Source organism: Denticeps clupeoides, chromosome 7, assembly GCF_900700375.1.
Source record: "Denticeps clupeoides chromosome 7, fDenClu1.1, whole genome shotgun sequence".
In the NCBI taxonomy this organism is placed as follows: domain Eukaryota; kingdom Metazoa; phylum Chordata; class Actinopteri; order Clupeiformes; family Denticipitidae; genus Denticeps; species Denticeps clupeoides.
Window position 1 is genome coordinate 11,161,258 of NC_041713.1, and position 27,027 is coordinate 11,188,284.

General features: G+C 42.7%; 2 protein-coding genes across 6 annotated transcripts in view; both read left to right on the plus strand.

The window, feature by feature from the left end:
• The window catches only part of LOC114794632 (ras-related protein Rab-37), a 35,380-nt gene extending 20,928 nt beyond the window's left edge, over window positions 1-14,452 (plus strand). Inside the window, exon 10 of the transcript XR_003750366.1 lies at window positions 14,413-14,452. The gene's annotated coding sequence lies outside the window, so the exon portion shown is untranslated. The remainder of the gene's footprint in view (window positions 1-14,412) is intronic.
• Window positions 1-26,818, plus strand: nherf1b (NHERF family PDZ scaffold protein 1b). 5 transcript variants are annotated; one of them, XM_028987314.1, is made up of 7 exons: window positions 1-148; window positions 255-803; window positions 17,127-17,297; window positions 19,104-19,257; window positions 23,494-23,564; window positions 25,343-25,453; window positions 26,006-26,818. In XM_028987314.1, the coding sequence occupies exons 2-7, from the start codon at window positions 273-275 to the stop codon at window positions 26,147-26,149; spliced, it is 1,182 nt and encodes a 393-aa protein (XP_028843147.1). In that variant the 5' UTR covers window positions 1-148; window positions 255-272; the 3' UTR covers window positions 26,150-26,818. The 5 variants fall into 5 exon arrangements, with proteins under 5 accessions (XP_028843147.1, XP_028843145.1, XP_028843150.1 ...); XM_028987312.1 differs by having other exon boundaries at window positions 5-148; window positions 219-803; XM_028987317.1 differs by having other exon boundaries at window positions 5-148; window positions 219-803; window positions 23,494-23,537.
• Window positions 26,819-27,027: the final 209 nt, after the last annotated feature.

Sequence of the window (27,027 nt, forward strand, 5' to 3'; positions counted from 1 at the left end):
CGTCACGGCCCTTTATAAACCGCCAGGCGCGCATTTGTGCGTTACAGCCGAGTCAAAACCGATTCTGGCCGAAGACGCGCGAGTCTTTTGGGACAGGACGGTCTGTTGCCAGCGAATGGATCACATTTAAAAGCGACCGAAACAGAAGGTGAATAAATTACATTTTAAAATCATATTTTTTTTCTGGCATGAATCTACCGTAACTTCACTTTTTAAAGATTTGACTCAGTGACATTAGAGATCCTTCTCCGAAGAGCAACAGGTTGATCACCATGCCCAGCAGCAGCGACCTCCGGCCCCGGCTCTGCGTGCTCGACAAGGGGGACAACGGCTACGGCTTCCACCTGCACGGGGAGAAGGGGAAGGTCGGACAGTTCATCCGGCTGGTGGAGCCCGACTCTCCGTCGGAGAGCTCGGGTCTGCGCGCCGGGGACCGCCTGGTCTTCGTGAACGGCGAGAACGTGGAGAACGACAGCCACCAGCAGGTCGTGTCGCGGATACGAGCCACCACGGCCCGCCTGGAGATGATCGTGGTGGACGTGGAGACCGACCAGCTGCTGAGGAAGCACGACCTCAAGTGCCAGAAGGAGTTCGTGGCCGAGGGCGTCCCGGTGCCCTCCTCCGAGTCGGAGAGCGGCGAGTCGGCGGAGCCGGGAAGCCCCAGAGAGTCCACCCCGGTCCCGGAGAACCACGACGGGGAGGAGCTGGAGAAGAACGAAGAGATCCTGATCTCTCAACAGCAACAAGTGGAGGAGGAGGAGGAGAAGGAGGAGAAGAAGAAGAGCAGCGTGAGCTCCGAGAAGGTAAGGAGGGCGTTTATCTGCCGCCTGATTTCTACGAATTTCTGCCATTTATCGAGATTAGTGCGACAGACAGATGGGTTGGAAATATCTTAATGGACTTGTGATAAAAAATAAACAGGATTTCTTGTTAGGATGCAAGCATCACCTGCTCAATTCCCAGAAACTTCTCATTACTCATTTACGGATAATAATTATTGCAATGGATGAATACAATTAAAAGTATCTGCGCCATAACCGATAACAATTTGCATGTTACAATTAAAAAATATGGCAGCACCCATAATTACACTGTATTACAGCATTTATCAGACGCCCTTATCCAGAGCGACTTACAATCAGTAGTTACAGGGACAGTCCCCCTGAAGACACTCTGGGTCTTCTGTTTCATAGGCGAGTGTGTTACCCACTAGGCTACAACCATATATATATATCCATATATTTACCTATATCCATATCTCCATATAGGTCTGTTATGTCTATATGTAGTCCTGGGTAGTATCTGCTTGGTTCTCTCTCTCTCTCTCTCTCTCTCTCTCTCTCTCTCTCTCTGTGTGTCAGAGAGAGAGAGAGAGCGAGAGAATATGTTCCTTAACTACGGTCAACTTGGCAGAAGTACTTGCCTCAAGCGTATTTGCATTTAAATGGGTGTAATGGCCGTGGTCCATCCAGACCCGTGCAGAAGGTGTAGCCCATTTTAAAAAAGCATAAGGGTTATGGGTTCTGTAGCCCACGTTCTGTATGGAACTGAATTTTATGGGTTTGCGCCCTGATACCCCTTTTCAGAGAACAGTTCACTGACCTGCATTCATAAAAGCCAAACGGTTCTTTTTGGAACCAATCGAAATTTTGAAGTGTGCAGAACATACAGGTGACAAGCAGTAAGAACTAGAACAAAAAGAGGAAGACAAAGAAAGAAAAAGAACGGCTGCCCTCCAAAACATCTGTGCTCCCCGTTGTGACAGGCGTGTTTACGACATCCGTCGCTTTCATCCCTCGCTCTCTCTCTCTCTCCCTCTCCCTCCAGTTCTCATTCCTTCATCACTTAATTGCCTCCATGATTCCTGCTGAACACCACATGGCTCTGAGTTTTGAGCCAGACCCAAACGCCCTACTGACAGAATTACAGCGTGCCGTGTGGCCCTTCAGGCCATGTCTGGGTACAAGGACAAGGGACACACAAACACATACAAGTAAAGACAACAATGTGAATCAGAGCAGGGAAAACAACTTTTTAGGTGCCTGATGGATTCATAGTTGTTTATTTCTTTTAATCATGGTCACTTACGGGACAGTGAAAATGTCCCATCTGTGTCTGTCACGCTGGCGAGCTGACGGGGGAGGGAAGCGCAGAGGCGGGACATACTGGGAAACAAGGATTTATTAATAATAATAAATAAACACGGCTCGGTGTCCGAAAACAGTTTAACTTAAGGAAAGAACATAAACTTGCCCGCAGGCGTGTGCAAAAACTGGTTCACAACAGAAACCCAAGTTCTCGCAGAATCCACGAAAATGTCGGAGCTCCAGTCCTTTATAGGCTGTCGGGATTGGGCACAGGTGATAAGACCAGGTGCAGTCAATCCTGACAGTGTCACCTCATCTGAACTCATCTGAAGAGTTGGGGACACCCCTTGTTGGGTGTCCCCTCCTCTTGTCTCAGGCCTATGATGAAATCAATGTTTTCTGTACTGGGGGCCGGTTCTAAGCAGGCAGAGACGGATCGTGCGCGTTGCCAGATTGGATGGTTTTGAACGTTATGACTCTATTTCAACCCAAAATTGTCCAGAAAAATCAGGTATTTTCTTGTGGTACTTTGCTCATGTGGCAAGTTTGCATGTGTGTTGTGATGCCAATGAGGAGGTAGACTGTGTGAGAGCTGTCAATCTGGATAATTCAGACCTTTTTGTTTCTTTCTTTATGGGAAAGAAAGCACTTGTTCTTTTCGGTAAAATCAGATTTAAAGGGAAATGTTTTCTCCCACTGAGTCAGAATACCAGTGAGGAACTTTTCCACGCCGGGATAAGGTTTTGGTCAACTACTAAGGAAGGGTTGGGTCTTCGCCTTCTAATCAGAGATGCGGGAAGAACAAGCTGTTTTCTGTATTCTCATTTTCTCAGTGCCGCGGGATGTGGTTTATTTTTGAGATGACTGTTTCTAGGTCCTAAAATATCTGTGTGTATGAAGTGAATATTCTACTTTATATGTGCAGTAAAGCCTTGCCAGACTTTTTATTAGATGGTTTTGTGTATTCACATTTTTCTTTCCTTTTTTATTTTATTTTGTGCTCCCTCCCCTCGATTCCATGGTGCTCATGGCTCTCATGGCTCTGTGTGTGTTATGTGGAGGTCGGCTGCCCTGTGATACTGAGCTTCGGGGCTGCAGTGGAAGCAGGTCGGCCTCGTTTGCATGAGCCTGTTTTTGAAAAGGCAAATTGGCTTTGCAGAGATCGAGGAGACGTCTCCACACCGCACACGCACCCACGTGGACGGGCGTGCTTACAATGACCTTGTTCACCTTAAAGAACATAGAATACAAGCTTTGCTCTCTCTTAGAAACCATCAGCATTTGGGTCGGCCAACACTGCCTGCTGGGTACTAGATGTAACTGGAAAATTGGACCACAACGGCACCAAATCCCCAAAAAACCCATTTTAGGGTTTCCTTCAAATCAGAAATAGTGTTACAAAAAAATCTGACCCTCACATTTATAATGTTAACAAGGTCAAATAAACCCGAGAATGCCCCTAAAACGCTGACAATTAGCCTCAATATTGTTGCAATATTTCCATGTTTATGCCAACATAGTAATGACACGTTTATCCACCATATACACTCAATCGGCCGTTTCATAATTCTCTGAAATCTGGGCACATTTTACATTTAAAAAGCTTTTTAATGCACACTGGACAACCACAAACAACAATAAAAATGTCATTTCATGTATATTTTATAAAGCGTATGAGGCTGGGCTGGAAAACCAGTTGTGCTGTACACTTTATTCCGAGGGTAATGGGTGCGCGGTTCGACCAAAAGTAGTTAAAGTGTCACCGAACATGGTCTGGTAACACATTTGTACGTTGTGTGTTTTGCGTGTGTGTTGCTTTTTATGTAGGGAAATAAAAACCGCTTTGGAATGATCTGAACTGGTTCAAACTAACATGCAGCCAGAACGTGGACAACAGATACCAACAGAAGCGTGATGACGAACATGATTAGATTCCGCTCAGCACCCAGTGCGCGCAGTGACGTGTGTCCTCTGCTTTTAACCCATCACCCATGACAGGCGCCTGGGGAGCAATGTGTGGGGACGGTGCTTTGCTCAGTGACGCCTTGGCGGTTCGGCTTCCAATTACGGGCCTGTTTCCTTTCCCGCTAGGCCACCTCTGCCCTGCGCTTTATTCTTGTCCTGCTGATCACAGTGTGGATCTCACGACGGGCCCGGGTTCGTCGCTGAAATTGGGGGATTGTTGGTTGTGTGTGTGTTAGAGGAAGAGAGGAGATTTTTTCCCGAGGGAGGGGGTTTGGGGGTGTCTCAGTCGGCAGACAGACTCCACTCGGCTGAAGGTGGGCTTCCTTCTTTCCTGCGATTGTCTGTGAGCTCCTCTCCTACCGTCTCTTCTCCTGGTGGCTGATGGTGAAGCCACTCACCCATTGTCCCCCTGGTTTCACTGCAGAATTATGTTGTGACACTAATCGGCAGCACTGGCCCGCGTGGCCGGCATCAGCATAATCAGCTCTTCATCATACTCTTCCTCAGCGTGTGTTTCTGGCGGTGCATTGTGAGCATTGAGCGGGTTCTTTTTTTTCTGCGCCGTGCTGTTTGTAAAAATGTGAGGTAGACAGTGCTGGGAGTTGGGCTGGGTGGGTCGGGCGTAGACCCTTCCTGCCCGGCTCGGTGTGTTTGGGAGGAAACGGTCCTCTAGACTGGGGTGTATGGGAAACCGAAGTCACGGGGTGCCATTGTATTCAGATGGAGAGCTCATTTGTTGTTGTGTGAGTGTGCGTGTTTCTATTTTTGTGTCCACTGTGTGTGTGTGTGTGTGTGTGTGTGTGTGTGTGTGTGTGTGTGTGTGTCTGCATGTACGTTGTTCTGAAGAACGTGCGTGATAGTTGATATTACACAACTCTTGTTTGGAGGCCTGCCATCGGGCTGTCTCACATAGGGGGGTTTATTATGTTCTCACACACACACACACACACACACAAATAAAACTGATCCTGGACCAGCAACCTCACTGCTCTCAAGGCATCCAGTGCCCTTTAAACATAAGGCTACTCAACTTTGAAACAGTATCATAGGTTTGCACAGTGCTAGAGTTACTCTGTAGAATCAAATAAATATAATAATAATCTAATTATGATATAATTTATATCCACATTGCACACTATAATATTAACATAAATACATTATTGACCCACTTTCAGAAATATTTTGAGGGCCAATATAGCACCATAATATACTATCATACTGCTATTATACACTGTAATACCTGAACCTGTCAGACAACAGCTGCCAGTATTTTGCACACGGTTGATATGTAAGAAATGTTTAGAAATCAGTTTCGCCAGAATTATGTCCACATTGTAGTTACAGAGTGGGTTAGGTTTGAATGTGTGTGTGTATGTGTGTGTGTGCAGGACGAGATGATGACACCTTTTCTGCCATCCTCCGTGGGGTCGTTGGGTTGGTCTCAAGAGAGGAAGGGCGGGATCAATGGGCAGAGGGCATTGTAGGGTTGTGACGTTTGCAGGGCCTTCCAGTACAGTGCCACTTTCCATCTCCCATGATCCTGCATTCTGTGATTCAACTGGACAATGAAGGAGAGACCCAGCCTTCTCAAGAAGGAAACGACATGTCGCAAAATAGACCACACAAACACACATAACCACCACACCCATCACTGTGACACACCATGAGCAGGGCCAAAACTTGACTTTCTGATTTGTTGATTGTCATAAAGTTACTAATGGTGGGTGGGTGTGGATGTGCTTTTTCATTTTTTATTGCACTGGTTGAACTGACATAGAGAATACACAAGTACAGTTTTGGGGTTTGCTTTTCAGTATCACTCCATTAACATTTCCCTACTTTAGTGCTTCCCTGGGCCACGTGTGTGTGTTTGTGCTTGTGTCAAAGGGCCTGTTCAGTATACCAATAAATTATTGTTATCACAGTATGCCTGGTCCTATCACTACACAGCTGAATGGACCCTGATAGGAGCTGCCACTGGGCAGAATGTCATGATGGTGAAACCTGCCCCACCCAAGACCCGAGGACAGTATCTGAGGTAGGAAAGATAGCAAGAGAGAATATTTTTATATATATATATATATTATTTGTTTTAATATAATTGATTATTATCTATACATAATCAGTGTGTTATGTATAGATAATAGATGCCATGCCAGGCCAAAGTTGTGTATAACTAGTCTGTTACCATAGTATTACATGGCCTACGTGATAATGGGTGAACCTGAAGGCCCCCCTAACTCTCCTCAGGCTCTTTATCCAGCGTTTCAGCAGGTGAAGGAGTAGGTTCAATGTGTTCTTGGGTCAAAGTTCAAGTTCAGTATGACCTAATATACATATGCATGCAATGTATCAGGAACGCCTTGAGGGACCTTCTTCAGATTTGCAACACATGTTCATTTAGACTCATGGATCATGGTCAAAGGTCTCAGTCGGTGATGTTTGTCGGTGGGCTGTGTGTTTGTCATTAGGGGGACTGGTTAGTGAAGGTACAGGTTTTCTGTTTTTTCCATCTGGCCAAACTCTCTCTCCCTTCCAACAGTAGGTGTCATTGTTCACACCCACCCATTCAGCAGCTGTTCTAAATTGCTGCATCATGGGAGTGAACCATCATTCACTGCACTTAACACTCTGGGTTGCATGAATGAATTCACAGATATGCTGTACATGCTTATGAAAAATAACACACTCACACTGCACTTACTCACAGTTGACCCTCAAGTTAACCACATTATTTGAGATCTTCCCCTATTTTTCAGCTCCTCCGATAGGAGCTCCAAAGTTCATTGAGTCATAAAAGCGCGGCGCGGTGCGTTGGGTGGTTTTTAAGATAGTCACTATCAGCTGCGCGGTGACCTGGCTGGCTGCTGAGTAACCGCTGCTCCCAGTTTTCAGTACATGGCGAGTGGATCATTCACTCCTGTCCTCTTCTGTACCCTGCTAAGGAACCGTGACTAGTAGACTGCTGATAGATGTGTGCGTGTGTGGGCACGATAGTGTGTGTTTGGTTGATCATTTGTAGGTTTCGCTCTGGTTCCATTGTAGACTTTGGACTTGAGGGACGAGGAGAAACCTGCTGTCAGAGTGGAAAACTCACACACACGCAGTCAGCAGTGTGAAATGCTGAAGCTTATTTAGATGCTGCTCGGCTGCACCGTGCAGTTGACTCAACAGCTCATTTATTAATTATTCAATTTTTGGAAACAACTCATTTTATTTGCCGCCTTGAAAGCCATGGCACCTGTGACTGTATGACACCTATAAATCTTTTTGTCATCATATAACATAATATAAAATAATATATACAATAATATATACAACTAGAAGCCAAAATTCCAGGGGAAATTTTGATGGGCCTGTCCGGGCGTTTTTCGTAGGAGCGCGGGCATAACCTGCTGAGCTGGTCTCAGCTGTGAAATCAGGCGGTGTTATTAAAGTATCCGATAGAGCAGGCAGTGACGTGAAATCTGTTGACGTATAGAACATGTTAAAAAATAGCATGTTAGCATGTTAATGCTAGCCTGCTAACATCAAAAGTGCTAACAGGGCGTGGCCAAGGTGCTTCACATTAAATTTGGTGTTGTTTGGAGCATGTTTTAAAATTAGCATGTTAACATGCTAATGCTAGCATACTAACATCAAAAACGCTAACAGGGTGTGGCCAAGATGCGTCACTGTAAATTTGGTCACGTTTGGAGCATGTTAAAAAAATTAGCATGTTAGCATGCTAATGCTAGCATGCTAACATAAAAAACGCTAACAGGGCGTGTCCAAGATGCGTCACGTTAAATTTGGGGATGTTTGGAGCATGTTTAACAATTAGCATGTTAGCATGCTAATGCTAACATAAAAAATGCTAACAGGGCGTGGCCAAGATGCGTCATATTAAATTTGGTGACCTTTGGACAATTTTGAAAAAATTTGCATGTTAGCTCAAGGCGTAGCATGTTAATGGCCGTAGGACAGGGCGTCCCTAATAAAGTTGCTGTAGGACAGGGCGTCCCTTATGAAATGGCCAAAGGACAGGGCGTCCCTAATTAAGTGGCCGAAGGACCGGGCGTCCCTAATGAAGTGGTTGTTGGACAGGGCGTCCCTAATGAAGTGGTTGTTGGACAGGGCGTCCCTAATAAAGTGGCTGTAGGACAGGGCGTCCCTACTAAAGTGACTGATGGACCGGGCGTCCCTAATAAAGTGGTTGTTGGACAGGGCGTCCCTAATAAAGGGGCTGTAGGACAGGGTGTCCCTAATAAAGTGGCTGTAGGACAGGGTGTCCCTACTAAAGTGACTGATGGACCGGGCGTCCCTAATAAAGGGGCTGTAGGACCGGGCGTCCCTAATAAAGGGGCTGTAGGACAGGGTGTCCCTAATAAAGTGACTGATGGACCGGGCGTCCCTAATAAAGTGGTTGTTGGACAGGGCGTCCCTAATGAAGTGCCTGAAGGACAGGGCGTCCCTAATGAAGTACCCGAAGGACAGGGTGTCCCCAATAAAGCAGCCAAAGGACCGGGCGGTCTTAATAATGTGTTTGATTGTCATCCTAATGAAGCTGCTGGTTTGAAATTCCATTGAATCACAGTGCTGGCGCTGCTGCTGTATCAGTACCCCTTGTAGGACCCCCTTTGCTGGCAATGACACAGTAGCAGTACCACTTAAAAGGGGCCCCATTTTACCAATGCTACCAATGCTAAAATTAGCATTCAATGCATTCTAATGCGAAAATGACCCTGTTTGAACGTTAATAGCTCGGCCACGCCCAGTCCGATTGCTTATAAAAGTAATAGCACACCTCACACAATATAGTACTAATTTTTGATATATAGTACGCCGGTGTGCGTGCTTCGGTACGACCCGCATTAAGTGCCGAAAAAGTCTGAAATAATAAAAAAAAAAAAAAATAAAGTTTTTTTTCACCCATTGACACTTTTTTGTTTTTTCAAATTTGTCAATGATCCGTAAATCAGACATAGATAAACCATACGTCAAAACATCAGTCTTGATGAGATCTACGAGACACCATTAAAAACTTTTTTCTATGTCAAACCATCTGGACACAAAGTCCAAAAAAGTCCAATTTTGGACTAGGATAATAAACGCGTTCCGAAAACGCTTTTTGGGGAATTGCGCACCGACCGTAAATCCGACCGAGCCGAGCCATACGTCAAACCGTGCGGAAGGAAAAGCCGCACGACCTGATATGAGACTTGTGTGTGTGCTGTGAAGCGTTTCATCGCAAATCTTAAGAAACCAATTTTTTTCACACTTTTAATGTTTTGATCACAATTTGTGGCCCTCCTGTATTCCCCAAACAAGCAATCAATATGTCATTTTGTGCGGAGAGGTCAGGCCTTCGGCCTGACCTCTCCGTTTTTTTTGTGCGTCTCACGGTCTTAGCGTGGCAGCCACAGATGCGAGACATGGTCTTTTTGGCCTTCTTCCCTATTTCCCATGTTTTCCTGACCACTGTTGGTGGTAGCAACACATCCAATATGTCAGATTGTGTGTCTCGGCGAGGCCTTCGGCCTCGCCTCAACTCCCGTGTCTCTAGCTTTTACGGCTGGTCACAGGGAGCCAAAAACGTGTTCCCAGAACGATAGTAAACGGTACTTTTTACACTTTGAACCCGATTTGTGGGCGGGCCGTACGACTTACCAAAATAAACAATATGTCATATTGTGCGGAGTGGTCAGGCCTTCGGCCTGACCACTCCGTTGTTTCTGTACGTTTCACGGTTTTTGCGTGGCAGCCTTGAACGTAAGACATGTCCTTTTTTGCTGGTCCCAGCACAATAGTAAATGGTCTGTCATGCTGACAGGCCCAAATTATAATGTCCCTAGTTGTTTTGCTTTGGTGATGTGTTGCTTGGCAACTGTAACACGTTCGTGAAATGAATTAACACGCACCATCTCATGTCTTAAAATCAACCTGTCTGATACAGAAAAGTAGAAACTGTTCATATATTCAGTATGAAGGCCGAATGAGGTGTAATAATGTGTTTGTATCACATTTATAACACATCATATGTGAATGCTTCCTCTGCACAGTGGCAGGGTGGAGCTCCGACACTGTAGGAACAGATTCTGCATCTGTCTTCATGGGGAATGAATATATGTGTCTGTGTTTGTGTCTGTGTGTTTGTGCAAAAGAGGAAGGAAGCGGAGGGAGTGACCTCACGCACTGCACAGTTGGGGTCACAGGACTGACACAACACTGCCTGCACCAATGCTTTTATGTGACATTTTGTGACATTTTTGTGCTTTTGTATTTGTGTTTTTTCTAGTTCTTATGAAGAAAATGCTTATTTGACGAAAATGCAGATTTAATTTTTTAAGCATTTTAATTCATATTTCATGTGGATGTGTCTTGACAACCGCCCCGCCTCCAGCCCACCACAGGGCGCATACAGCCACGACCTGGACAAACCGAAAGAGTGCCACACCCACAACAACAGGCAGTATAAAAGGGGCAGAACAAGAGCAAACAATTGCAAACTCATTCGTCGTCCTTTGTGTCACGTTTGCTGGAAGCCTTTCTTCTGCCATTGCCTCACACCGATCCGTGACTTCGTTCTTTGTCCTGGTTCCCATTTTCATCTCGATGCTGCCGACCGTTTCTTCTGTACACGACCACGATTCCAGCCTTCCTCTGATGCCGAATCGGCCCCTGTGATTACCCCGAGTAAAGCCTGCCTCCTTCCTGTTCCAGTACTCTGCGGTGGGTGCCGCGTTCGCCCTCCCTGCTTTACACCTCGCTGCCAACAAAGAGAAGCCACAGCCCTCACAGTGCTTCCCAGCAGCTAGTGCGCCCCATGTCCTCCTACCTGATAATGTAACATGTGCTTCACATGATTGCCTCTGTGTGAATGTGTGTGTTTAAGAATAAGACAAAGGATGCTGGGTGTGTCTCTGATCCCACTAACAATGCAGGCACGTAACACAGGAAGTGATTGTGATGTGTCAGAGGAAACACAAAAAATAGAATAGAAGGAGTCGTCGCATTTCTAGGCATTTCCGACAAGCTGCTGCAGCTACACAGAGAAGCAAAGCTGGCCCACTGCATTGTGGGATGTTAGGTCAATAATCTTGCATTTTAAAGTCTTGAGGATCAGTCAGTCTTTAATGAAAGCCAACTGGTTATAATATCTTATTATAGTGAATCATCTGAAGTGCATTGAAGTGCTTCTAAACCCAGAACTTTATTAATTTTTCAATTATTATATTCCTAGTTTGACATTCTCTTCTGTTTTGGCCTGTAACTAACGTATTTAATTCTTTATGTATTATTAAATCATCCAAGTAATCAACTAATTCTATTATTTTTTTATTTTTACTGTTAGTGGTATGTGTACTGACATAGACCAACTCATTTAAAATTGGTTCCCAGTTGTAATGATTAGAATCTCTACTGGTTTCCTATTTTTTTTCGTTGGTACCAGTGTACAGTGTACATATCCAGATTGACAAACCATAAATTGTTCAGTCATAAATAATCACCAGAGACTTTGTAGGAGAAATTGCTCAATTTCAGCATTTAGCGGTTACACAAGGACCATAACTTTTTATGGCCTCGCAAAAATGCAGGAAGTGACCCTACAATGTCCTGAACTGCTCAGCTACTGATCACAAGAGTACTAATGGTGTGCAGTAAATCTTTTAATAAGATATAATGTGATTATACTTGACAGTGATGAGTGCAATCGCTGTGTTTTTGGAGATGTACACTACCAGTCAAAAGTTTGGACACACCTAACTGTTTATGGGTCTTGCATTTTTTTACGTTATATAACAAAACTTAAGACATGGGATTATGAAATAACACACGTGAGGTTATGTAATGAACCAAAAAAATAGCAAACAAGGCAAAAGTTTGAACATTTGTGTCTCTCCAAAGCAGGGAGCTTCCGCTGTGATGGCAGCATTTCTTGTCTTCTCTCCACCACCTTAATTTAGACAACAAGGATGGTTTTCCAACAGTCCTGAAGGTTGATGCTGAACACATGCTTATCATTCACTCATGTTAATTAGCATCTCATGAAGCTTTAGATGAGGACAATAGTGAACAAAGCAGTCATGAAGGTTAAAAAAAAGTCAACTCTGAAAAAACTGATTCATCAAAAATACTTAAAAAAAATTAATAAATATAGTGAGTCGCGTCCAGCAATGTAAGTTTCATACACAGCATCATTAATTACATTCAATTAAAGGATTAATTACATTCAATAAAAGGAATCTTTTAAGTCCTATTAAAAATGGTAGCTATAGCACATTTTTTTTAAATATTTGATCAGATAAATACTTTCAATTGTTTAGTAAATGCACATTTTGTAATGAAGAAGTAGGAAGGACTTCTTTTACCGCTGATAAAATATATCTCGTCTGAATTACGAGGCTTGTGTACTTCGTCCACCACTGTTGGCAGTGACAGAGCCTGCTTATGCAATGACTTCGCCTGATGTAGGTCCGCTGTAGAATGCCTTTACATTTGACATTTACGTGAACTTATTTCTCTGAATGCTTTTTAAGTGTCTTCCCCTCGCTAACAACAGGTTGGGGTTGCCTGGTGTTAACTGGCTGCTACCCAGAGTAATATAGCCATCCCAGAGAGGTCCAGGTAGGTTGTATGTGCATTTTTTTCAGCTGAATATGAAACCATCAACCTCGTCACATTTCCTCAGATTTTTGTCTTTTAAAGAAAAACATGGCCGCTCGCCTGCCAGCTCTGATGAATGTCTGTTAAACACTCAGACATACAGATACAGGATAAACAGGATAATAAATTAGATTTGCACACACTGAACACACACACAGACAGCTCACAGACAAGCTCTGCCTGGGAAACTAGAAGCCCTTTATAACCATGGATTCACATCCTGGATTGGCTTATTAGCATAAACAGATAATATCTACAGACTCGAAGAGCTTTGTGAGTGCAAATAAAAGATGCTGAATATTCGAAATACACACAAGCAGGACAAAGTGCCACCCACACGCTTTGCACCGCTTGAACACACAGCTGTGTTTGAACAGGGACAGAGATTCCGGCGTGAGCAGCCGTACAGAACTCAGGACTCTACTCAGGTATGGGAGAAAGTAAATATGCCAGTAAAAGGACAACGGCGCACACAGTGCATGGTTTTCAAGAGAGGTTTATTGTCAATACAACAATATGCACAGTATACAGTAAATTGAAATAAAGTTTCATGCAGACCCTCATAGTGTATTTATACAACTTAATAAAAAGATTACACATACACAAAGTTAAAATACACTAGAAATGAACTAAACTTAAATGCCTATAAAATCTATAAAAATCTCCATACAGTAAACGACAAAGGGACATAAGACACTTCAAAGTGGAAATGGGTGTTCAAGTTATATATTCAGGATATATTAAAAATGTCAAATGTCAAACATGCAAAATGAACATGGAGAGTAAATAGTTGAGATTCTGCAAATGTCAAAGATTGTCAAATGTCCCACCGACTTCATTCCCAAACCTGTCAATCAACCCAGGAACAAACAGTGAGCTGTCAATGGTGTCCAGTTATACAGAAGAATAATTGTAGAATATATATATATATATACACACACACACACACACACACACACAAACTATGAATGAACACATGGAGTTATGTACTTAACAAGTGGAGACCTGACCTCCACAGTCACCGGACCTGAACCCAATCGGGATGGTTTGGGGTGAGCTGGACCGCAGAGTGAAGGCGAAGGGGCCAACAAGTGCTAAACACCTCTGGGAACTCCTTCAAGACTGTTGGAAAAGCATTTCAGGTGACGACCTCTTGAAGCTCATCGAGAGAATGCCAAGAGTGTGCAAAGCAGTAATCAGAGCAAAGGGCGGCTATTTTAAAGAAACTAGAATATAAAACATGTTTTCAGTTATTTCACCTTTTTTTGTTAAGTACATAACTCCACATGTGTTCATTCATAGTTTTGATGCCTTCGGTGAGAATCTACCAATGTAAATGGTCATGAAAATAAAGAAAACACATTGAATGAGAAGGTGTGTCCAGGCTTTTGGCCTGTACTGTATATATTATTGCTTTGTGCACTTTGGTCTAGTGGATACCCTGTTGAACATGTGGAAGTGCTCACTTCCTGTCCTGAACAGGATGCAGTTTCCGTTTGACCCCTTCCCACATTCTTTAGACTGCCCCCCTTCGGAGACAAGAGGAATGTGGGAACTCACAAAACCAAAACAGAGGGACTTGAAATGGGGAAAAAAGAAATAATATACTGAGGATGGGTAAATATTTTGGAGAGGGAGGCAGGTTGTAGGGTCGGGGTTGTTTTGAGTGTGTTCAGGATGTTCTGTTAAAAAAAAAAAGTGTCCTCCCTTGAAGGTGTGTGTGTGTGTGTGTGTGTGTGTGTGAGAGAGAGAGAGAGAGAGATTCTGTGCATTCCAAACTCTCCCGGAGACTCTGAGCCAAGCCGACACAAAGCCTTCCTCTGTTGCTCTGTGTGGCGATGGCCGCTCTCTCTCACAGGGCACGAAAACCAATGCTGGCCTTCTGTTCCCATGATGCACCAGACAGTGGGACAGTGGGGGAAATGTGGGGTCATTATCTCAAGGCTTGGCATTGAGCTTTTACGCACAAAGAAACACACACGTTGTCTTCTGTTACAGGTAAATTACGCATATCTCAACCATATTAATAATAATAGTATAATACATAGGAAATATTGAGAGAGCTTAATCAGCAGAATAAAGAAGCTATTGTTAATTCATTTTCTCACCTCAATTTCCACATTTTAATTAACTGAATTTTATCACAAAATCACCAACTACATTTACATGAAAAAATTCTACTGTATATACTGCTGCCTGGTTTTTGTCATCCCAGCCCAACTCAATACACACGTCCTACCCTTTTATGTAAATGTTGAACGAGGGATCATTCCTGACCTCCTTTCACAGTCAGAAAGCTCCACCAACAACATGACGCCCATCACACTCTACTGCCCAGACAGACGGCGAGAGTGAGTGTGCAGACATTTTATCTTGTGTCGTGGACGTGAATCGGTTCATGCGGCGGGGCACTTCTAGTTCTACTGAAGTGCATTTCTATTCGCTGCGGTCAGAAACCGGGATGGTCTGCTGAAACACACTGACACACGGGAGGAGGTCCTCCACCAGTGTTTCATCTTGTACCTTCAGTACCTTCAGCGTCGGAGCCTTTCTGCCAGTTTGCACGCGGTTGTGTACCGGTTTCATAACACAGCGGGGCTGTGTGTATCTGTTTGTGAGAAAAGCTCATCAACTGTTGTTTGTGTCTGTGCATGCATGCGTGTGTGTGTGTGTGTGTGTTCGTTATGCTGCTGAGCTGCTCCATTCTGCAATTAAACCCTCAGTCTCAGTATGTCTAATTGGAAGCATTAGCACCTTTCTCCCTCTGCAAGTGTGTGTGTGTGTGTGTGTGTGTGTGTGTGTGTACACTATGCCTTGACATGTTCCAGGATTGGGAAAGAGGTGGAGCTTTTTCCTACAGTGGGACAGGGGAAGTTCCTCCCACAATTCAGTGTCATGTTTTCCTCGGTTAGGGCACCATGTAAACCTTTAGTGTTTTTGGTGTGTTATCAATGATTTGTTCTCAGATTTTGGTTATTTACTCAAATCCCCCAGGATTTAACTGTATTCTGCACCCCTTTTCATTATGTGTGGCAGTTCATCCAAGTATAATTCCTAATATATAAGATATAAAAACCCCATGTCATATCTTAAACATTAAAGCCTGCAGAATATATTTTTTTAAACAGAAATAAACAGTCTTGCGCTGTTATGGCTGCCTGTCAGCCTGAATTAAATGAAGCTCTCCAGTTTTTGTATGTATTTTTTTTGTATGTATTTTTTTAGATTATTCATATTGTGATGCTTTATGATGTCCAATGAATGTTATCTGTTTCTGTTCTTGTAGTTTTTGCCTGCTTTATATGAATATTTTGCTATAATATCTTTATAATATTTTTATCTAGAAGTTTCTGTCTAAACACCTTGCTGCATTTATTGAAATCCTGTATTACCTGAAATACTGGGGTTTTGAGTTTAATTGAGTTTGAGTGACTTTTGCACATACAGCCTTTTAATTCACTTGATGACGTAATTGTAGAAATTGTAAGAATAAAAAAAAAAGGAAGGAAGCACGCTGAGCCACAAGGACAATGTGCTTATAGCAGGCCGGGGCTAAATATGGTTCATTCATTTCTTGATGCAATCAAGCGATGGATAATGTCAGAAAAGGGAGGGGTTTCTAAAAACAGATATGTGTGGAAGGGAAGAAGCTGACTTAAATTCAGGAGGTTTTTCCTGTCAAACAATGCAAATAGACAAAATAAATTTGGCCAACGGGAGAGATTTTGATTATTTCGGCCTAATGCAGAAACATGCGCAACACCTGCGTGAAACCTGAAAACTTGCAGCACGAGCTGTTAGATTTTGGCGAGAGCCCAGAGCGCACAGCCGTGTTTCTGCGGATCCTTAAAAAGTCTTAAATTGCATCAAATGACTAGTAATCCTTCAATTTAGAGTTAAAAGGTCTTAAAAATACTGCAGACCCAATAATAAAACAAGCCTTCAATCTGTCAGTAATCCGCGGGTCTCTGCATGCTTCCGGGTTTGCAGCGTGCGTGTCAGTGTCCAATCCATACCGGCATGCATGGAAATGACCTAACCTGTTTGGTGCCCTGTGCAAATAAAAGTCATTATGATTTTAAAAACCACTGGAGGGACTGCATGATAAAATATGAGCAAGCATAGTGTTATTTTGTATTTTCTGGCAATATCTTTGGTGTAAACTCTACATCTCAATACAGAAAATCCTACAATTTACTCAAACTATATACCGCAACATATATGGTCTACTGTCTATGGTTAAATTTTATATAACAATATACACTCATATATACATGGGTGTGCAAGGTCTTAGCTCACTATGGGACCGAAAAACAAAGAGAACCAAGAGTGAGTGAGGAAGACAACGGGATGAGTATGTTTGAGTGTGTGTGCAATTTGATTGGTTGCTTGCTTGTTGTTAATTGGCTGCACTCTGTTCTCGCTCAGGACATGAAGGACGCACTGCGGCCACGTCTCTGTGTGATCCAGAAAGGCCCTAATGGCTACGGCTTCAACCTGCACAGCGAGAAGTCGCGCCCGGGCCAGTTCATCCGAGCGGTGGATGAGGACTCGCCCGCAGAGGACGCCGGCCTGAAAGCCAGAGACAGGATACTGCAGGTGAATACTTCATCAGTCCATTGGTTTTAACATGGTCATAAACTTGATTCATTTACCTTATGTAATGTTCCCAGCACGTGATGTAGGTTTGGTTTATGTGGCCAAACATGTGGACTTGTGGAGGAACCTCCTCGACCAGGGCAGTGGTTCGTTAATTAGGATCATGTGACCATTAACAACCTGAATGAAGCAGGGCTGGGACGCAGGTGGGGTGAAGTACAGCTGAACCGGATTTATTTACTGTCTTAAAGTGACGCCAAACATGAACTCGGGTGACAATTGTAGCCACTAATGTAATATGAAAATTGCCTGACTAAAGCAAAAAGAAGTGAAAGTAACGAAGGGAGCAACGACAGCCCTTCACTTATTATATAGGTATATATCATAAATACTCCAACTGTGAATTGAAACTGCAGCAGCTAGCCAAAGCCTTCTGACTCAGGCCAGCACTAAATAAGAGGTTGGGCACGGGGCAATTATTTGTCAATGTCAGAATATTTTTCTCTTTCGGATTTTAGCTTGCCAGCTATAACTGTATACTTATGTTTGTGTGTAATTAGTAAGGAACACCCATACTTTATCTCTTACTTTAATGAGAGTTTTAGAAAACAGTGTTTCAAAATGGGAGGAGACCGTAAGCATGATTGACAGCTCCCAGCTCCACCATTCCCTACACCTCTTGTCCACAGCGGCTGAGTGACGGGGTTTGACCCACTGGCTACTACTAGCACCTTGTGCCACTTGTGAAATTTTGTCCAATGTTTTGCAACTCAGCAGGAACTTGTATGCATGTGCACTAGCTCAGGACAGGCTGCCCTTTGGTAGCCAAAACACAGTTTGCCTGTGGATGAGCTCATTTGCATATAAAATGGACATGCCGGCACTTTCTACTCTGTCTCCCAAGACTGTTGGTCTATCCACCCTACACATTTTGGGATTATTTTATGGTTCATTTTCCTATATCCAAACCAGGAATATATTTTGGAAGCTAAAGGCTTTAGATAGTCCATCTCCATGTGGTTAAAAATGAGAAATCTGATTTTTAAAATGTCCAATTAAACTTTCAAAATGCCTTTATTTTCACAGAACCAAAGGTCAAGGACGGCCCTGAAATCTGATGCTGAAAAAAAAACCTTTACTTTTAAAAGAGAGACCTGGTTGATTAATCAAATATGCATAAATGGGCTTGTCACAATAAAATACTGGCTTGGGACGTTGAACCCCACCCCTATGAGTGAAAGATTTAGTGGTTGAACTGACCACATTGAACACACACACACAGACACACACACTTTAATACTCATTCTAAATGCATTCTACATGTATTAAGAGATAGTTACACATTGATAACACATTTGTTAAATAATATTTGTGTGAATGTGCATTTGATTAATTGATGCAGGATTTCCCTTTCTGAGCTGCAGGAAGAAACAATGATAATTCTCAGAAATTAATCCTCAGCCCTAATGAATACTTTTATCTTCAGTTGGTTCAGGAAGAGTGACTGAGCATCAATCTAAGCTATGATATGTTGACACATACTGTGTCCTCTCTTCAGTTCAGTTTAATTCAGCTCATTTTTACTACTTATTTTCAACAATCACAAACTCTGTGTAGATAAGGTGCATATATACAGCATTTACTGTACAGACATAATGCATGTATATACAGCATTTTTTGTACAGCTATGATGCATATATACAGTGTTTATTGTGCAGATATGACGCATATACACAGTATTTACTGTACAGATATGATGCAAATATATACAATACTTGTGTATTGAGTTAAATAACTTTTTTACAGGTGAATGGGATGAGTGTGGAGGGGAAACAGCACTCTCAGGTGGTAGCAGCCATCAAAGCAGGAGGCGAACAGGCATCCCTGCTGGTGGTGGATCCTGACACAGACGACTATTTCAAGAAGTGTCATGTCCTCCCTACAGAAGAGCACCTCACAGGTAGCACACACTCAAACACGCATAATAAAAACAGATGCACACCCAACACAGCACTCCATTCATCAGTTGCTAGATTGCATTGTTGATTCTGTTCCTGGTCGTGTGCACATCAGACAAATCAAACAAATGTAGCGACATAACATTCAGGTATCACATCAGAATGTAAATGTCCCTCATAGATCAGGCTCTGCCATTTTTCCTCTTGCTCGGCCAGCATGTTTTTCTTTTTCTTTTACGACTCCTTTATTAGGTTTTATGGGTGCTTACCATGATTTGACAGAACATCCACAGCAGGCTGAAGATCATTACTGTTGCCACCCTTTTCCATGTTGTTGGCTGATTCATACCCCTTTAAAGATAATCCGAAGACTTTGTGGGGAGTAAAGTATTAGAGGTAGCTTTACAGCGGGTATTAGGTTACATAAGAGAATCTGAAGGTGTCTGAGGACAGATCACTACCGACTGACATTATTTGGAAATAAGTTGAAATGTGACTCTGATGTGAATATACTGACAGTTTACTTTGGATATATACTGTCTGAGAATTCAGTCCAAAGACAGAGCTCTGTCCAAATACACTCTTATCCAGAGCATCTTACAATCAGTAGTTACAGGGACAGTCCCTCTGGAGACGCTCAGGGTTAAGTATCTTGCTCAGGGACACAATGGTAGTAAGTGGAGTTTCAACCTGTGACTTCTGGTTCATAGGTGAGTGTCTTACCCACTAGGCTACTACCATCCTACTCCTCCTGGTCTACTTAGTTGCATTGAAATTGTTTCTGAAATGCAATTGTTATTAGTTCTATGAATGCAGGTGGCATTGTTTTTTTAAGCAAATATTTCCAATAAAGGTCAATGTAATAAACAGAAAGTGTGTCCTGGGTGAAATATCAGCCCCTGGTGGCTGATACCTGCCATTGCCAGGACATGACAGGTCTCTTTAGATATTTACTTTTCATGCTGCCCAACATGAAATCATGACATTTCTAATTTAGGGTCACGCAGTGTTGACCATTCTTTTTACATGTGACACATATGACTGACTATAAGAAACACTGTAGCAACACAATAAAGATCATTGCAACACACTACATACACATTAGTTTTTATTCATGTAAATATTTTAGTAATATTTAGTAAATATTTACATGTAATAATTTAGTACAATACAAAAGAATTTTTCTACACCTAAACTTGACCTTACATGACCTTGACCTGGAGAATAACCATTTTGCTCCTGTTTGGACCAGCAAAATATTTGCCTTTGTAGTGCAACACACACACACACACACACACACACACACACACGTAGGCCAGCAGACAGTTACAAACAGACCCTGAGCCCATCCTGTTTCCTACTGACAGCCAGAGGCACAAATCGCTGTACGCAGACCAGTTTCCCACACTGATCTCACTAATCTGAGACCCCATAAGGAAGAGCTGTGGACTGATCCAGACCCAGCAGGAAACACCCACACTGAGCACAGGAGGTGCCTTTCATGAGCTCAGCACACAATTTTACTTCATATGTAGGGCTTATTGGCTGAGAGGCTTCTAGAAATTTCTAAGACCATTTCCATAGCCAATTTTTATCGGTCACAGTTTTTGAGCGTTCAATGTCTGGTCATGTGATATATAATTCGGCTCTGAATGAGGGGAATGTATAAAATCTAATTTTCCAGAGGGATTTAGATGTTTTGATACAAATAAATTACAGACTTAAATGAAACTGTGCTAATGATGTGTGTGGGTTGTGTAGGACACACATTTATCCACACATCACTTGTCATACTTTGTTTTCCTTCTCCCTTCTTGTTCACCTCTCCGAATGCGAAGCGAATGGTTCCCTGTACCATTACTTATTTGCACTGTTGCCATTAGCCCAGCTAACTTTGTGAAGACCCTTCCCCCCGCCCGGCATATTTCAGCCGGGTGAGCAGCAGCAGCGCCCGTGGGAGCTGCATGGCACCGGTGTGATATTGGTTCTGTAAAATTTATTTGGGTTTTAAATCCTTGCGGAGGAGCTGGCGGCTCCGTAGGGGGATCTTGACACCACCCTGTGCCAGGTCTCTTTTTCTTGTTGGGTCTGGTTGTAGCTATGGCAACATCCAGGGTGGGTATGGCTAGGGAGTGTGTGAGCCTGTGACTGAATGATTACCCTGTGAGGCTATCAGAGCCTCCTGCAACACACACACACACACACACACACACACACACACTCCCATCCCTTGTCAAAACTACTGTACATCTGTGTAATTTTGGCTTTATCTCCTCACATTCCAGCAATTTTTGAACAGGCACTCATCTTCATTAGTGCCGCAACGTTAGTAAACAGGCAGAAGAGTTATGATCATAGTTCAGATTTTATGGTCTCACACCACTGTTTCTACATGTTGGTACCTTTTCACACCTTTTCACAGTTCTGTGGGTCTTGCCAGTGAGGGACCTTGCCTAGTCCTGTTAGAAAAGCCAAGTTGTTGAGGTGATCATTTGTTGAGGCTACTGTCTCTGAAACATTCTTATCCTTATTAACAGCTCTGCAAAAGTTAGTAAGTATAATTAAATGAAAGGAAAGAGTGAAGTATATATTAATTTATTGATTTTATGTTACATTTACCCTACATCATTACAGATGAGATATTATATTTATTCATGTGTTTAATTATGTTGCTGTCATAAACCTTTATAAAGACAATAAGCCATAAAAGACCCTGTGTACACCGATTTGAACTTGAGTAAGTCCCATTTTCTTTAGAGTGAGGAGGCATAGCCACTCAATGCTAACAGTGACACTGCTTTTATAATATGCATTTTTAATTAATTGTTGTGCAGTGTTTATATGTGAGGGTTCGGGTTCAGACACTCGCCTCCAGTTGATGCAGTTTCAGGGGTTCGGCTCTTTAAACTCTCAAAGAGGAGCAGGATTCCTTTTGGCTGTCTCCAAGGTAACAAAGTTTAACTGTCCACTTGCAAAGCACCGGCTGCCCATGAGACACACACACACACACACACACACTCACACACACACAGGGTGGTAGTAGCCTAGTGGGTAACACACTCGCCTTTGAACCTAAAGACCCAGGTTCAAATCCCACTTACTACCATCGTGTCCCTGAACAAGAAACTTAACCCTAAGTTGCTCCGAGGGGGGGCTGTCCCTGTAACTACTGATTGTAAGTCGCTCTGGATAAGGCGTCTGGTAAATGCTGTAAATGTACACACTTATATGCATATAAACATACACACAAACGTGCGCTGACACACACTGTCCAGCTTTCCCTCTCATGCCTCTTCTTTTGTTTGGTTACCAAGGAACCAGACTCCTTCCCTTTGGTTGGCTTATGGAGCTTAAGAGCCTCTATGCAATTGGAACTTTAATAAACAGGGGACATGTGGCCCTCAAAAACCAGACTAAAGGCAGATGCACTCAGTGAGGGTTGTATATAATGTGGGGAATGGCAATGTGGCAGAAACAAAGCAAGGGCATTCACTATATCAAGCTAAAGAGGAAACAAGGCACAGGTGTGACCGTGTCATGGTGGTTATGGGGTGCCTTGACTTCACAAAAAAACTTTTTTTTGTGAAAAAGGAACTGGAATCGTGACTGAAGGGTTGCGGGTTCAAATCCCAAACTTGTCAAAGTGCCACTTGATCAAGATACCATCCCCACCCACTGCTCCCTGGGCACCTTTCATGGCTGCCCACTGCTCACCAAGGGTGATGGGTTAAAAGCAGAGGATGCATTTCATTGTGTCACCATGTGCTGTGCTGCAGTGTATCACTTTCTGCTCGGCATTAACTCACCCACTCACACCATTGCATGCATGGCTTTGGATGAAGGGAAGAAAACAGAGAACCATGCCAACAAAGTGTATATAAAAACAGTAAATCGGTCATGATCTCGTGTGAATAATGAATAAATCCTTTACAGGCTCAACCCCGGTGTGATCGGGTTTATAGGTGATGGAGGTGCGCAGTGTACCTGCGGTATGAAGGAGGTGTGTTTATTGCGCAACCTGAGACCGTTCCATTTCCACCTCGCTGCACTCTGTTTCAGTTTGTTTCTTTGTTTTGCTGCTTTGGAGAACGGTCCAAGCAGGAAGCTGCGCAGGAGGCCTTGAAACCTGTTGGGTGTCGACAAAAAAAACACAACAACAAAAAAAAAAAGAGGATCTGAGTCACTGCTGGTCATCTTTTGAGTCACGACTGACCAAAGTTTTCTGTCTCTCCCTGCAGGACCTCTGCCTGAGCCAGTAGCCAACGGGGAGATGGAGGAGAAGGTAAGAGCTGAGCATGAGGATCCTGAGGTATGTGTGGGTTACCAGAATGGTTAGCCACTACCGTAAACCTGCTTTAGCATTAGTGACTAATCTGAAAATGAGAAGCTGGATCCTTTGCGCTTACACGTCTTCTCATCGCTTGTATGTAATATGCATTACATGGTGTTAATACCAAAGCCACGAGAACAGACTAAGTTAACATCTTACGGAGATCCTGTAGGAGTGCGAGCCAGACTGCCACCAGCTAGTTCATTCCAACCTAAACATTAAATGAATTGCTGATTTCCAAGGGCGTCCTCTGCTTGTGAACTGTATTATTTCATGCACGCTTCAGGATATGAAAGGCACGTGAAATGCCTCTTTGCTTGATATTTGCCTCAAAGCCTCAACACAAATGAACTAGGAGGACATTTCAAATCTAGGACAATGTATGGGATAGAGTAGCAGCCGCAGTCCTGTAGGGATTAGAGAAGTGTAGTGCAGTGTAGTGCAGAGGGTTGAGGTGGGGCCGCTAGAATAACATTTGAAATGTGTGGGTGTAGCATGTATAAGTGATATGTAGTGTGCTGTAGGAGTAGGGCAGAGTAACGTGTAGGCTATTACGTGTAGGGTAGAGTGATAGGTAGCGTATCGTTAGGGCAGAGTAACATAACATATAGGGTACAGTAGGGAGTAGTAACATGTACTTTACTGTGCAAGGTAAATCATCTAATACTGTAAGTGTAGAATAAGGTTTAGTTTAATGTTGGGTGATTAGCAAAGTCTAGAGTGCTGTAGGTAGGGGTAGAGTACAATCTACAATAATGTAGGGGGTAGTAAAACTGATAGATGACCATATATGATAGCGCAGGTTTCTAGCAGAGTATAGTAAAATGCAAAGTACTGTTATAATAGAGTGAAATGCAGATTATTATAATGGACAGAAGGGGTAGAGTATTAGTAGAGTACTACCAGTATATTTCACATTTACATTTACAGCATTTATCAGATGCCCTTATCCAGAGCGACTTACAATCAGTACTTACAGGGACACTCAGGACTAAGTGTCTTGTTCAGGGACACAATGGTAGGAAGTTGGATTTGAACCTGTGACTTTGTGGTCATCTGATTCAACTTGTGAGTGTTAGCCACTAGACATGCTTGATACTATAGAGATACAGTAAAATCACACATTCATTAATTCTTTGCATTTGGAAAAGAGCATGAGATTGACTTGATCCTCACCCTCCTGACCACTTTAAGAGGATTTTCACTGTGTGTGTTACAAAGTGAGATCATGGCAGGTTATTTGTGAGGGTGTGTGTGGGTTTAGATCTACTTAACTCCTTTGGGATGAAGTTCTCACATCTGTGGTCTGGCCTCTGTAAACGTCAAGGCTAAAATCTTATTCAGATGACACACCTTTGCAACGCAGTTCAGCTGGTTGCACAAATAAATAACAGCACCATAAGGGGCTATAAAAAGGGGCAAAGTCATTATAGTTATAATCTAATTATCGTCCTGGGATTTTTCTTTTTTTTTTTTTTATGAATTTTTAATCTGGTTTAGACTTCTGTGATTCGATACCAGGCAAGTGTGCCCCCTGGCGGTCAGCTCAGATACTAACCAGGAAAAGTGTTAATCATCTGGCGATGATGTCAAATATACAATGCAGTGATACTTACATAGCAAGATTAAATGTTTTGAAGGATTTGTGTGTTTGTTAGTCCAATAAAATTGACCTTAGTAAATACAGTTGGAAAAATAGTCTTCTCTTCTTCTGTAATACCCACTGGTTTGTTTTGTGTGTGTGTGTGTTTTCCCAGGTCAATGGAAAGGTAGAACAAAAGGTGGAGATTAAAGAGACAAAGGTGTCCGTAAGCCCTTCACCATCAAATGCCTCATCTAACGCCTCCCTCACAACTCCACCGCCAGAGGTAAGACACACAAACACACACACACACACATATTTATCATTTTACTAACGCTTGCTCTAATCCATGGGTAAAATACGATTCACCTTGGAGGGATCAACACAGAATTATACTCGGGTTTAAGAAGAGAAAACATTTGGATTGTATCTTGGTCTTGTTCTGAAGAAACACGTTTCCTGACAATACAGCTATGGGGAAGAATATCTGAGAGTGCAGCAACATTTTCTTTTTCAATTAATTCGTAGTTAGTGCAGCGCAGCACACAGTGTACACACTGAAATGTGTCCTATGCATTTAACCATCACCCTTGGTGAGCAGTGCACAGCCATAAAAGGCGTCCGAGGAGCATCGTGTTTTGCTCAGTGGCACCTCAGGATTCTAACCCACAACCTGACGATTCCGGGTCCGCTTCCGTACCTGCTAGGCCACCACTGTCCCACATGACCACAAACACCAAGAGTACCTGCTCCCTGCTAAAATCAATATTCGCCATGTGAATGAATGAACAATGGATATAGCTTAAGACAGAAATGCTTGATCTATTTTTTCTGACAGGCGGCCGAGCCAGCCGTGGTGAGCATCCCTGCTCTGAACCTCTCCCTGCAGCAGGTGAAGGAGCGCGCCCACCAGAAGCGCTCCAGCAAGAGGGCTCCGACCATGGACTGGAGCAAGAAAAACGAACTGTTCAGCAACCTTTAAGCCTCCCCTCCCTCCACCTTAAACCAGCTACATAAACACATGAGCGTATAATATATATACACACACACACACACACAGAATTTTACTGCATTTAAGAGTGTTACTAACAAAGAATTAGTCTGTAATGGAAAAAAAAGAGAATTGTAGCCATGTGATGTATAAAGAGAAATCATTTCAAGTATTTTTATGGACGTGATTGTTGTGGAAGGATGATTGTTAGTTTCTCAGTTGTGTATATGTGTGTGTGGGAGACGGCTCGGTGACTGTGGATTCTATGTAATTTAATTTGATAGCAGTGTTTTTGAACAGATTACATTATAATCTTGTTTCTGATTTATCCTCACTAATGTCAACCAGTGATGGCTGATTGGCCGTTTTAGCGTTTTTTTTTTTTTTTTTTTTATTATTACTTTAGGGACCAAAATCTTATGGACTAAAGAATTTATCTATAAATGCTTCCATTCTATGTGCAGAACGAATTCTTGATAAGTGATCATCTTTCATTGGGGAAATGCAATAGTTTAGTGTAACTGGCTACTTGAGAAAAAGGGATTTGTGTAACTATGACGACAAAGCTGTATCCATGAAAACAAAAAATGTGCTCAGTTTCTCTTTATAATATAGCCAGAAGCAATAATTTTTTAATAACAATAAAAAAAATTCACAATAGTGTACTTTTTTTGTTATTATCCCAATACAACACAATCTAATATTCCATAATATACTTGTAAACAGATGTCCTTATTTGTTACACAGTTAAGTAATATTTTTGTAGTTATCACAGGAATAGAGGCAGACTTCTAGCAGACACCCTCGAACAGAACATTTCCTGATATGAAACAATTAAATATTATTAGATATTAAAATATGAAATATAC

Coding starts and splice junctions, on each gene's coding strand:
- nherf1b (XM_028987314.1), top strand. CDS start 273: ATGCCCAGCAGCAGCGACCTCCGGCCCCGGCTCTGCGTGCTCGACAAG. Junction 17,298..19,103: donor CCAGAGACAGGATACTGCAG/GTGAATACTTCA, acceptor ACTTTTTTACAG/GTGAATGGGATGAGTGTGGA. Junction 25,454..26,005: donor TCACAACTCCACCGCCAGAG/GTAAGACACACA, acceptor TTTTTCTGACAG/GCGGCCGAGCCAGCCGTGGT.